The sequence below is a fragment of the Leptonychotes weddellii genome, chromosome 6 (assembly GCF_054177405.1).
Source record: "Leptonychotes weddellii isolate Sample4059 chromosome 6, ASM5417740v2, whole genome shotgun sequence".
Classification (NCBI taxonomy): domain Eukaryota; kingdom Metazoa; phylum Chordata; class Mammalia; order Carnivora; family Phocidae; genus Leptonychotes; species Leptonychotes weddellii.
This window is the reverse complement of record NC_138374.1, coordinates 112,083,493-112,096,969: the sequence shown is the minus strand read 5'-3', so window position 1 is coordinate 112,096,969 and position 13,477 is coordinate 112,083,493. Positions and strand designations below refer to the sequence as shown.

At 36.5% G+C, this 13,477-nt stretch overlaps 1 protein-coding gene across 3 annotated transcripts in view; it reads left to right on the top strand.

Moving 5' to 3' along the window:
• KIF14 (kinesin family member 14) overlaps nt 1–13,254 on the top strand; it is a 58,136-nt gene extending 44,882 nt beyond the window's left edge. For all 3 annotated transcript variants that reach the window (XM_081824961.1, XM_081824963.1, XM_081824962.1), the window contains exons 24-30: nt 928–1,152; nt 1,341–1,525; nt 4,841–4,999; nt 5,746–5,868; nt 9,431–9,505; nt 10,659–10,797; nt 11,160–13,254. In XM_081824961.1, coding sequence (XP_081681087.1) covers nt 928–1,152; nt 1,341–1,525; nt 4,841–4,999; nt 5,746–5,868; nt 9,431–9,505; nt 10,659–10,797; nt 11,160–11,539 — 1,286 coding nt within the window. In that variant the 3' untranslated portion in view covers nt 11,540–13,254. The remainder of the gene's footprint in view (nt 1–927; nt 1,153–1,340; nt 1,526–4,840; nt 5,000–5,745; nt 5,869–9,430; nt 9,506–10,658; nt 10,798–11,159) is intronic.
• The last annotated feature ends 223 nt before the right edge of the window (nt 13,255–13,477 follow it).

Here is a 13,477-nt window from a genome sequence, read left to right as displayed (position 1 = left end):
AAAAAATAATCTTGTTTATTAAATGAGAATCATTATACTCATGAGTTAGCATTCCAGTATAAAGTTATTTCCAGAGGCTCCATATGAGCTCTTCAAACTATTTCCATTTACTTCTGGTTTGGACAGTGCTTAGAAAATTATGCTGAGGGGCGCCTGGGTGGCTCAGTTGGTTAAGCAACTGCCTTCAGCTCAGGTCATGATTCTGGAGTCCCGGGATCGAGTCCCACATCGGGCTCCCTGCTCAGCAGGGAGTCTGCTTCTCCCTCTGACCCTCTTCCCTCTCGTGCTCTCTGTCTCTCATTCTCTCTTTCTCAAATAAATAAATAAAATCTTTAAAAAAAAAAAAAGAAAGAAAATTATGCTGAAAGTCTGTCTCCCAGAGATGTGATATCTTAACTGTACATAATCACTGGCTTTAGCCTATTTTGATTACAGTGTGCCTAGAGAAGAAATCAGTATAAAATAGAGCTATTGAGACAGTCCTTTTAATATAGTTTGCTTTAGTATTGCCTACACTTTCAGCTTATGAATTAATTAGATTATTTATATTATGATATTTATATTTATTATGTTTATATTATTTTTCATGTAACTGCCATTGTTTTCACTAATTCAGAGTTTCCTAGGTGTTCCCAAAAAGTAAATAAGGAAGGAGATTAAACCAATGGTTACTTAGTTTATTTGCATTGTCTGTATTGTGGTTGAGGAACTACTAACCTATGGGTTGATTCCACTGAGAGATTAATTGACTCCTTTTTAGAATTGTGTTTTCACTTTGGCTTATAGAAATAAGAATGCGTTGAAATAAGAGTAGCCTACTTTGAATTTACTGATCAATGAGTCTATAATATGCTTGCATTAATATGTTTGTTTGGAAATATTGTGCCTGAAAAGTAGGCTTAAGGTGGCTATTTTCTACTGATATAGGCTTACTGGAGAAATCGAGCACTATTTACTCAAGTTCAGCAGAATCTTTTCTTCCTGGAATTTGCAAAGAATTGATTGGGTCATCCTTAGATTTTCTTGGACAGAGTTATGATGAAGAAAAAACCATGGCAGACAGCCTGATTAATAATTTTCTTAAAATTTATCACGGGCTATTTGCCATTTCCAAAGCTCATGAAGAACAAGATGAAGAAAGTCAAGATAACTGTAAGCAACCTTACTGCTTTTATTAATTTACATGAATGATTATTTTCTGCACACTATGTTTTCTTTTGAATGACTGTCACATTTCACATGCATTTTCTGACTATGCTAAAGTGTTTTAATAGTGATCATATATGAGTTCTTTTATCTGGAGATTATTTCTTCCAGTAATTTTCCTTCTTCTTTCAAAGTGTTCTCTTCTGATCGAGCAACCCAGGCATTTACAATCCAGGTCACATGTGCTTTTGAGCAGCTTGTGGTGCTAATCAAACATTGGCTAAAGGATACTCCACCTTGTACTAGCACAGCAAGACTTGAAGATGAATTGAGACAAGAGGTTAAAAAACTAGGAGGCTACTTACAATTGTTTTTGCAGGTAAATTGATTTGCTGATTTTCATTTGAAGAATTCATTTATTCAGCAAGTATTTATTGACCTGTCTGCATCTTCCTCAAAATTAGATCTGTAGGATTTTCAGAAGTGATTTCTGTTTTGCAATTCTGAAACTGTGGTTTTCTATAATTGTTTGTTGTTTATGGCCTCTGTGCCAGGCACTAAGAGTTCTCAGTGATTTATAAATATTAACTCATTTAATTCTCGTAACAACTTCAGGAGTGGATACTGTTACTAATCACCATTTTATAAATGAAGAAATGGAGGTGAAGGATATGTAGACTATCCAATGTTACATATATAACCGGTAAGTGATAGAGTTAGGATTTGAACCCAGGCAGTCTTGGGCCTAGAGTTCATGCTCTTTACTATGTGTATGCTACTATGCTAGTCCTCAATAATGGCTATGGGGAAAAAGGCAAAGTCTTGCTCTGGTTATGTATTGGGTTTCAGCTTATGCTGAATTAGTGACAAGCCCGGTGGTGTACAGGCAAGGAAAATATGTATTTTTTTCTGTTTACCTTATATCAAGTGAGATTAGACTTGGCTCTGAAGAAGAAGTAAGCTAAAAGCTTACTCTCTGTCATATAAAATCTGGAAGTAGGCATGGTGGCTCGGGTCCACTTCTTTTTTTTTTTTTAAAGATTTTATTTATTTATTTGACAGAGACATAGCGAGAGAGGGAACACAAGCAGGGGGAGTGGGAGAGGGAGAAGCAGGCTTTCCCGCGGAGCAGGGAGCCTGATGCGGGGCTCAATCCCAGGACCCTGGGATCATGACCTGAGCCAAAGGCAGATGCTTAACGACTGAGCCACCCAGGCTTCCCTCTGGTCCACTTCTTGAGATCCAAGCTCCTTCCAGTACACCCTTCTACCAAGCCTAAAGTATGGCCCTTTATTTCATGGTCCACCATGTTGGTGGAGCTCTGTCTGAGTTCAGTGCAGCAGGATGGAAGAAGTGACAAAGAAGAGAAGGGCCAAAGAGAAGGGAAATTTCTGGAAATTTCCATATGACATTTCTCTCTATATATCTTTGGCCAGAATTTCATCATATGACCATATCTAGTTACAAGTATTATTGGGGAATGTACTTTTTATTCTGGACAGCTATATACCTAGTGGAAAATCAAGGATTCTATTACTACAGAAGAAGTGGAGAATTTTATATTAGATAATACCTAGTCATCCACCATTTCAGTGAACTCCTCCATAAGAATTCTTTGAATAGGGGCGCCTGGGTGGCCGAGTCAGTTAAGCATCCAATTCTTGATTTTGGCTCAGGTCATGATCTTAGGGTCATGAGATCAAGCCTTGTGTTAGGCTCTGCGTTCAGTGTGGAGTCTGCTTAGGATTTTCTCTCTCCCTCTCCCTCTGCCCTAACCCTGCTTGTGCATGCATGCACGTACTCTTTCTCTCTAAATAAATAAAATCTTTAAAAAAATAAAGAAAGAAAGAATTCCTTGAATATATGAGGGGAGCCGATATGAAAACACCAAAAGGGATAGGTTTCATTTTTTAAAATGGGTGACTTTGCTTCATAACAAAATGTTCCAGAATGTTTGAACAAATCTTATGTTTTTGTGCCCACCAAAAGACTTTCTACATTCTATTATTGTAGTAAAAGTTAGTTGTATCAAATACTTCCTTAGTGGGCTATTTACGTGATAGGATTTGGAAATGTTTGTTTGAGTAATCTAACTAGTCAAATTGAAATCAAATGTTTATTTTTAATTGTCCATTATTCTTCCCTAGGAGGTTTTTCTGGGTCTCCCCATGACTTGGTTAGGCATTTCTCTTATTTGTTTTTCTGATAATCCTGTACTTCACCTATAATGCCTTTTAATTTATATTTATAAACCTACACACCTCAATGGGCAGTAACCTTCGGGCAGTTAGAGGGGCTAAGAGTCCTTTTTTCACAAGGACTCATCATATGATAGATGCTCGGTTGGATACTTGTTACTGGATTAATTATAAATTCACACTGGATGAAGGATCACTTTGGATATAAGCAGTGAGGAAAGAGAATGACCCTAGCACAGAGAGGTGGGCTACAAACAGGTATGGGTGAAGTGATAGATGAAGGAAATGCTCGGATAGCATAGAGCCATGAAAATGAAAGGGAAGGCTGGCCAGAGAGCAAAGCTGGGGAACAAAAACCTTAGAGTCCGACTTATGCTTGAGCCTGGAGAAGGAAGCTAGTTGAGGGGTTGTGGTGGAAAAGAGAGTGTGAGATATACTTAGTTGGCTCTTAGATTTTAGAGGCAGTTCAGGAACAGAAAAAACCCCAAAACCCACTATTGGCATTTGGAAATCCTTTTTGAATGCATGCTAAATTAGTTCTCTGTCCTTTGGCAAATGCTTAACTTTTTAAGTCTCCCCATTTTCTCATTGGGAAAATAAAAATAACAGTGCCTATCTGGCAAGGTAGAGGACCAGATGGATGGATGTTATAAGAAAGTACCTATTAGAGTAACTGGTAGGTAGTTTCTTTCCTTCTTTTCATTCTCTAGGAAGAACACTTTGAACTTAACTTAGGGGTTATGACCTATAGCCCTATGGGAAATGTTTTACGTAAGGAATCAAGGATGGAGAGAAGAGGTAACTTGAAGGGGAGATTAGACCAAGCTCAGGAGAGACTTAAGCTGGCAAAACTGAATTTAGTAACTATACTTCTTACCTAAGTGTGGTTTGAGAATTCCTACCTTGTAGCAGTATTATGAGGATGGCCCAGAAAGCAAGCCAAGAAAAGTATTCTGAAGAATCACTACAGTTGGCAGGTAACAGAAAGAAAAGCTTGGGGGGCACCTCCTCATTCCTCTTGGGCATGTGTACTGTGGTGTAGAAGCCTTTTGTTGAAGGGTTGTTTTTCCCCCTTTCACTTCCCTTTCCTCTTTCTTCTCCCCTGAGAAGAGAAAGTATCTTTATTAACCATCTTTCAGATGGCTACTAGGACAGGAAAAGTTCAAAGGCAAAAAAGAGCCACCATTTTTTCCCCTTTTTTGGTGTGGACCATTCACTTATTGCTTTTGTCTTCTATCTAGTTGATTGCATATTTGCCTTAGGTCTCCTACTAGGGTGTAAGGTCTTTGAGGGTAGAAGCTATATCCCAGTCATTTTATTATCGTTAGTAGCTACAGGGTTGCATGTTTTCTGATTCTAACTGAGATTTTTATGAAGCATAGTCACTATATCAATGAATGCAGAATTTGTTTTCTTCAAATTGCTTTTCCGGTCTTTTCTTTACCTCTGTTTGTAATCTCATGTATCTGATATACTGATCCATTTTTGTTTTATAGGGATGTTGTTCAGATATCTCATCAATGGTAAAGGAGGCTCAAAAGAAAATAATCCAAATTGTACAACAAGCTGTAAAGTATGTGGGACAGTTAGCCGTTCTTAAAGGGAGCAAGCTGCATTTTCTGGAAAATAGTAGCAACAAGGCTGCCAGTGTTCAGGTAATTTGGTAATATTAGTTTTGAAAGACTTCGTCTGAGGGAACAGTGTAGACTTCTGATAATAGTATCACTAAACATGATAAGCTGTTTTTATTTTAAAATAGTTCATACTTTTAATAATTTGGCAATATGATTTAAACCTGTTTCAATCTAAGTTGGTTAAATGTACTGGATAATTCTGGTTCACTTTGCCTTTTGGATCTTTGCTTTGATGATAGGTACCTACTCTGGAGGGTTTGCTCAGCCAACCAACACATAAAGAACTCTACAATTCTAGAAAATTTGTATTTGCTTGCTTTAAGTATTCATGCCATTGAAAACATAGTATTATATTAGAATGTTACTGTAGTCTAGCAACACAGCGTCCTAAGATGACATTCTTTTTTTTTTTTTTTAATTTAAATTTTACTTAGTTAACATACAGTGCAATATTGGTTTCTGGAGTAGAGCTCAGTGGTTCATCACTTACATACAACACCCAGTGCTCATCACTAGTGCCCTCCTCAATACCCATCACCCATCTAGCCCACCTCCCTCAGACAGATACCCGTTATTACATGTTATATGTGGAATGCTAGATTACAGATTTTCTTATAGACTGTTTTTATTCCAGCCTTAGTTGAATTTAATAAACTTGGAACTTAGTATTGTCCTAAAATAAGCAGAAAATATAACTTAATTATTTTATATATATTTTTAAATATAAAACCTGGGTTTTCCACTTAATGCTTAAAAACTTTTTCTAGGAGGATTTCATGGATGCTCTTTGTGATGGTGTAGGCTTAGGAATGAAGATCCTATTAGATTCTGGAGTAGAAAAAGCAAAGGAACTTCAGCATGAACTCTTAAGGCGATGTACCCAAAATGAGGTAAGAGGAATAAAAGAACATTCTATATAGTACCAGATGGTCTATAAAGTTGATTTTAAAAAAATAGTTTAATTCAACCAAATTGGATTCTTATAAATTTATGTATTTTAATTTGTGTCCGATTATCTTTTTTATTGAAAAGGCTGATTGTGATCATTATGTCATGGTGCTATTTCCCCAAGTTACTCTTGAGTTACTGCGGCCTCTGTTCTGTACTTTCGCTAGGTCTGTCAGTTATTGTCTGTGCGCAGTCTGTGGAGAAACTCCAGAGCAGAATGGAGTATGGTAGTGACATCTAGTGTTCACTTTCTGCTTGTCTGTTTCTTCCTCATCTTTTCCGCTTAAGAATGCAAACTACCGTTTATTGATCTAATATTTTAAACTAAATATTTTGCCAGAGGCATTCACATCTGTTATTTCATATCAAGGTACAGAATCAACAAAGATTTGAGTGACCTTCTAAGATATGCTTCCTCCCCACCCTCTCCAGCTAACTGACATTAAAGCATAAAACCAGTCGCTGTCTTAGAGGTGGCACTGTGTTTAAAACCTATCTGTCATTTTTCAGCGATCATTTATCAAGTCGATGCTCTGACTCTGTTTCTTCACCTGTCATGTGTAATAATACTTACGTCCTAGGTTGTGAGTCATTTATTTATTAAATAATCTCCCAGCACATGTATGAGGCTAGGTGCTCTACACAGAACAGTGGTGAACCTCCCCACTTTGCAAGGGAGGAATTATTTGTGTTCCTATGCATTTCACTGAGCTGCAGGACCTTGTCCAGTCGTCCTGAGCCAGGGTTTTATATTCTACCTACTTGATTGACTCCGAAACTCAGCATGCTACAAAAATCAGGTTTGTAAATCATTGTTCATGAAGTTAACTTTCTTTATTGAGAGTTATTATTAGTGAATTGGGGACTCAGAAGATGAGTTCCAATCTTTGTGGCAGTGAGTCTCAGAGCCCTGGCTGTTCTAGAATCTCGTTGTAACAACTTTTTGTTAAAACTGTCTCTGCCCTTTCCTGTCTTTTTCTGGAGTCCGTCAGCTGTGATGGAGCTGCCCGGGGGATATTGTGTTTGCTGACTCATCCCCACTAGGGTGGGTACTCATTTACATACATACTGATTGATCTAAGAAAGTCAGTCAGGTGGAGGACTGTTAGCTTCCACCCCTCTGACTCCTTTCCAGGACAGCATCGACTAAGTTAGATATTTTTTTTTCCTTTTAGAAAAAAGTTTTCATTAATGTGTGTCTAGTTTCCTTATCAGGGGAGAAATTTTCCATGTAAGCCATAGGGGATCTCCATCCCTTTCCTCAGACTAAAGGGCTACATGGGTTCATCTCTGCCCAAACTGGCTCCAAACTGGAAAACTACTGAACGTTAAATTGCCCTCCTACTTCCTGTGTAGCCATGAGCTGCTTACCTGGGCCTCACTTGTTTCATTTAAAAAGTGAGGATGGGCGCCTGGGTGGCTCAGTCGTTAAGCGGCTGCCTTGGGCTCAGGTCATGATCCCAGGGTCCTGGGATCGAGCCCCGCATCAGGCTCCCTGCTCCGCAGGAAGCCTGCTCCTCCCTCTCCCACTCCCCCTGCTTGTGTTCTCTCTCTCGCTGTGTCTCTCTCTGTCAAATAAATAAATAAAATCTTTTAAAAAAATAAAAAATAAAATAAATTAAAAAAAAAAGTGAGGATGGTCATACGTACTTCATAAGATTATTCTGAGAATTATGTGAAATTAAGAACAGTGGACAGGAAAATGCAAGACACAGTGCCCGGCAGATCTTAGCTGCCTCAGCTTGCTTGCGCTTGTTCTCTCTGTATGTTTGCCTTTCTCACTTCGTGTTATTTTGTTTTTAAAATACAAACGCATTCAAAAGGAGCTCATTTTGCCGTGAAATCAAGATACGTGGGTCTAGTCCTGTTCCAGGAGACGTGAGGCTGATTTCAGTTCTGTAATGCAACTTTGAAGACAGTGGGCTCATACCGCCCACTGCAGGCATCTCCAGCTGGGGTTGTGCCCAGCAGTGGGACCATTTATCCCTTAAACACTATCTGTCGCGGTTTACAAAGTAGAATTTCCGCCGGCAGTAAGTGCAAGAGGGTATAGAATAAGCCTGTGAAAAGCAGAGGCGAAGTAATGCATGTGAATGTGCTTATTAGTACGCAGTAGAGCAGGGTGCGGATGTTAGCTTACCCAGCTAAAGGGTCAGGCCCATCTGGCATAAAATTGGTATTATCGGCCTCTTCATGCAGACTTCTCCCTCCCTTCCTCTCATTTTCTTTCTCTCATTTTCTATATCCCACAGCTGTTTAGTTATGGTGGGGTTTTAGCTTATCATATTCTTAGAAACAAAGAATCTGAAGAAATAGAAATGGGTTCAAACATAAGGCATTGGAGTTATAATTGTAAAGCTGGAGCCAGGGGAAAAAAAGAATTTGTGTGTTCCTTTCTTTTACCACAAAGAGGAAATTTAAGTTAGACCTAGGGAAGAACTGTGTGGGTAAAGCCAATTAAATTCTTTAACACCATCCCCTGGCAGAAATTAAGTGAGAAGTTACCTTAGGGGGGCAGCATTGAGCAATACAAAAGCAAAGACTTCAAATTGCGACTGGGAGTTCCCACCCTGATTCTGGGTCTTAGGAGCTTGGAATCTGTTTTCTTATTTGTAAACGGAAGACAATTGCATATGCAGCATAGAATTATGATTGAGAAGCAAATAATAAAACACGTAAGTGAAATCACTCGGACATAGGAAGACAAATACTGTATGATCTCACTTATATGTGGAATCTAAAAAAAAAAAATCAAAAAACCTTAACTCATAGAAACATGGAAACAGAACACTTTAGTGGTTACCTGAGGCGAGGGTGGGGGGTGGAGGTGGGGGTGGTACGACAAATGAGTGCACGTGGTTCAAAAATACCAGCTTCCAGCTATAAGATAAAGAAGCCCTGGGGATGTAATGTACAACATGGTGATGATAGTTAGTAATACTACTATGTTGTATATTTGAAAGTTGCTAAGAGAGTCGATCTTAAAAATTCTCATCGCGAGAAAAAAAATTGTAACTCTGAAGTAATGGATGTTAACTAAACTTATTGTGGTGATCATTTTGCAGTATATCGAATCATTATGTTGTACAGTTTTAAACTAATAAGAGTGTTATGTGTCAAATATATCTTAATGAAACTGGGGAAAATGTATATATAGTTCTTAGAGCATAATATTTGCTGGATATATTAGTTACCTCACCCTCTTCCAAGGGAGTCTTGGAAATTTCATTCCTATAGATATTTGAATGTTAAGACAAAATGCTGTTATTATCACAAACATCAGAGTGTGTCTATATTTAATGTAGAATCAATGTGCAATTTATTTTGAAAGAAATTCTGCTTACATGATTTAGGTACTCCAGCTATTTAATTGCAGTCCCCATAACAGAACTTGAGTCTTTTGACTTATTAGACTAAAATTCTTCCCTGTTTCGTCCCATAGAGTTCTAGGATCTTTAAACTTTTAAATAATTATATAATAAAATATGTTAATATTCTCTATAGGTTGCCAAACAGATGAAAGCTAAAGCCATGGGATTGATTGGATGTCTTGAAAACATGTTTGCTGAGTGGAAAACAGTAAGAGAAGCTTTAATGTTTACTTTTGTTTGGTGTATTTTAGCATTTCATTAGGTTTAAGTATAGATATATGTTTCTTTCAGTTTTTATCCTTAGCCAGGTAACTCCTTTGTGCATGGTTAGTTGAAGCATGTATCATAGCTCTCTAGCTACTTCCTCTTGGATGTCATAACTTATTTGTTTTAGTAATAGATAAGATATTGTATAGAGATTGATTAATATTAATGTATTTTATCTATTTCTTACTGCTACTGGTTTAGTAACTGTCAGCTTTTCTTGGGATAGTCATTGGCTAAAAAACTGTGTTTAATAATCAATATGCTTAAAGATTTTAAAATATAGGTGAATTAGACAAATTATTTTATTTTATTTTATTATTATTTTTTTTAAAGATTTTATTTATTTATTTGAGAGAGAGAGAATGAGAGAGAGAGAGCACGAGAGGGAAGAGGGCAGAGGGAGAAGCAGACCCCCTGCTGAGCAAGGAGCCCGATGTGGGACTCGATCCCGGGACTCCAGGATCATGACCTGAGCCGAAGGCAGTCGCTTAACCAACTGAGCCACCCAGGCGCCCCAAATTATTTTATTTTCATGTTACAAGTAAATAGAAAAATATAAACTCAGTATATAATCAATGTGTCAAAAAGAAGTGAAATATCTATGGCTTGAAAATTTTTATTTAAAAATAAATGGGAGATATGTAAAGTTGAACTCTAAAAAATTAAATAAATTTATCTTTTATGATATTGGATAATAAAGGCTACTGTTGTTTTATTTTATTCCCATGTAATATAACAATTGGACTTTGATTTAAAATTAATTTAAAATTCTTGGGGCCCTGGCTTAGTCAGTAGGGCATGCAATTCTTGATCTCAGGGTTGTGAGTTCAAGCCCCACACTGGGCATAAAGCTTAGTTAAAAAAAAATTTTTTTTTTAAATAAAATTAATTTAAAATTCTTATTTCTTTTAAAAACAGTAATTGTTAATATTGTATTTTGGTCTTGCTTGTGGAAACAGAACTAAGCACTGGTGAGGAGAGTAAACTCATTCTCTTTCCTGAAGATAAGATTCTGGTGATTAAAATTGTATTGACTAAGCCTTACTGTCATGTAGTTTATTATATATTTTTAAAAATATTAACTTTATTTACAGAAAAGTTTCAGAACTGAACTACAACAAGAAAATTCTGGATACCAAGATTTGAAGAAGATGGTTAATCTTGCACCAGAATTCCTGAAGTTAAAACATTGCTTAGAGCAAACTATTCAAATTATTATTTCTGCACTGAGAGGTATATACTCCAGACAGAATTTGTAATTAATCAAAATTTTATAGTTTAAGAACTCTCAGACATCTTTTCATTTCTAGTCTAATTCATTAACTAAAGTCTAATTAATGCTACTTCCTTGACATTAATTACCAATATAGGAACTTGTATGGTCGTATTCTCACTTAATATATATAAGTACTTTGCCTAAATAATTATATCCTAAAAAACCAGGTATTTATTTAGCAGATAAGCTGAGTAATCTTAAGTAGTTTAGATTTATCTTGACAGGGTTACTTTGACCTAAAACATATGTAGAGTCATATAAGAGTAATAAATACCTCATGAAAAATGAAAAGTTTAATGAACTTTTTCTTCTTGCTTAGGATTCCACAGTGACAAAAATCTTCTCAAGAATTGTGTTGAAAGTCTTTGCAACTTGGCCAAGGATCTTCATGATGACTTGAACATGCGCTCTACTTCTCTTGACAGCTATGAGAAGAAAATACCTCAAGTTGGCCATGGGGGACTAGAATCTCTAGTCAAGTCACTCCTCTTATGTTTTGAATCTGAAGAAAGACCTGATTTGTTGAATCCCTGGGAAACGTGTAACCAAAATACCAGAGAAGAAGGACAACAATCTAAATCAAGCAGGACCGACTCTGTTAGGAATAAAGGTGTACCAAAGCAAGTGTATGAACTCCATGGCTCGTCCCCAGCAGTGACCTCAGAGGACAGCGCACCCATTAGGATTCAGTGGGTTTGAATTCCAGTATGTAGGCACTTTATGACCATCCATGAAAGAGAGAGAACACTGGGTAGGCAATTTTCCTTACGTAGGAGAATATAAAAAGCAGGAAATCAGCATAAATGTTTCAGAGAAGTTCACATCTGTTTGGTGGCCTTCCATTGGGAATGGAGAGTATAAGCATTATGGAATCCCAATTTCAGAATGTGCATTCAGAAGTTTCTCGGCAGACGATTTTAAATAGGCATTCACGGTATTGGAACATGGTGGCAGGAGAATGAAATCAGGAGTTCGAAAACAAGTGAATGGTCATTTCTCCAGTTTCTCATTGCCTTGAATTTTAAATGTTTGGTTTTCACGTTGACATACTATCTCTGGTTGGTTCTTCAGCTTGTTTGTAAATGGTTACTATAATTCTTATAAGTTATTTTCTCTTGAGTGGAAACACATGAATAATCAGTTACCTTTATGCCTGTGCCCTCTCTCCTCTGCAAACAGCTACAACGAGGTTTATGGTGAAATTGCCAATGTAGTAATAACTAAGGCAGCTCAACTTGCAGTGTTATATCTGAGACTGTTTTTCTTGAAAGGTTAACTGGTTGCCGTTTTGAATAGTGTGTTCAAGGGCAGTTTCCTTTTCTTTCCAAATAGAAGTAGTTACCTAAATATAGTATAATTATATGTTAATTAAATGTCTTGCTGATATAGTAGTTCACTGTGTTATCTATGTTCCATAATGGGGCTGTATGAATATAGTTTAAAACCAATTAAATATTGCCAGAGTCACACTCACCTTTTGAATGGGGTTAGAAAATCAGGGGCTGGACCTTTTCTTGATAATGCTTGTTTTGTTAAAGGTGTAATGAAAGTGTTTGTACAGGATTTGGTAAAGATTAAAGATCCTTATCCTATATCACAGTTTAAAGAAACTTTGATTCGGAATCAAGTAACAAAGAGAATATTCTCCTTTTGGGATCTTTCATTAAGGAAATAGTTTGACGTTTTTGACCACAAGCATATGTGTAGTTTGGAAAGATACTGAGTGATTCTGCTTGGGTGATATTGAGCAGTTCCTGGAGAATAATTCTTTTAAATAAACAGATCTTCTTCATGTGCCCTTTTCACTTGCAGATATCACTCGTACATTTGACCTGACGAGTGAAAATCGGACATGAGTAGCATGAATAAATTCGGTAACTGCCTTGCTGGGAAGAGATTGTGGATAATACTGGTTACTGTAGACAGAACAATGTTAATAAACCATGTGCTGTGTTGCCAGGTGCAGTGTTAGCAAATTTGCTTTAATTTTCTTTCTCTCTCTCTTTTTTTTTTTCCTTTTCTTTCCGGCATTTGAGTTTGTATTCTTTCTGAAGTGCTAAACATATTTTTAAATAGTCAGTGTTCTGCCAAGTGGCACCTTTGCTATCAAGTTTCATGAAGTATCGATGTACATATAAGAACTTTGCCTGAACGTTGTACTTCTTGGAAGAACTTTCTAAAGTATCAACACAGTAGTTTTCATCTTAATGTTTGGTACTTAATCTTTACTTCCTGCTTTCTAAACTCATGACTTCATTGGTCAGAAACCTATTAGTGTCTTTGTAAAATTTTGTATATATATATATATATATATATATTTATACTTTTAAGTAACTTGTTATACAGTATTCAAATGAATGATGAAAATATATTTGCTATTAGAATCATGTGCACTGATAAATGTTATAAAGAGAATGCCTTTAATAAATCTTATTGGCTTCAAAATTATCTCTTGGTCTCAGGTTTTTTTATTTTATATTGATTTTCTTCTTATTTTATTTCTGACTCAAAATTGCCATAATAGCTCTGCTTTGATAATAGTTATACTAGTTACATCATAGTTATATATATATACCTATATAAATATAGATATATAGTTATACTGGTATTACAAATCAAACAAATAATTAGGCAATA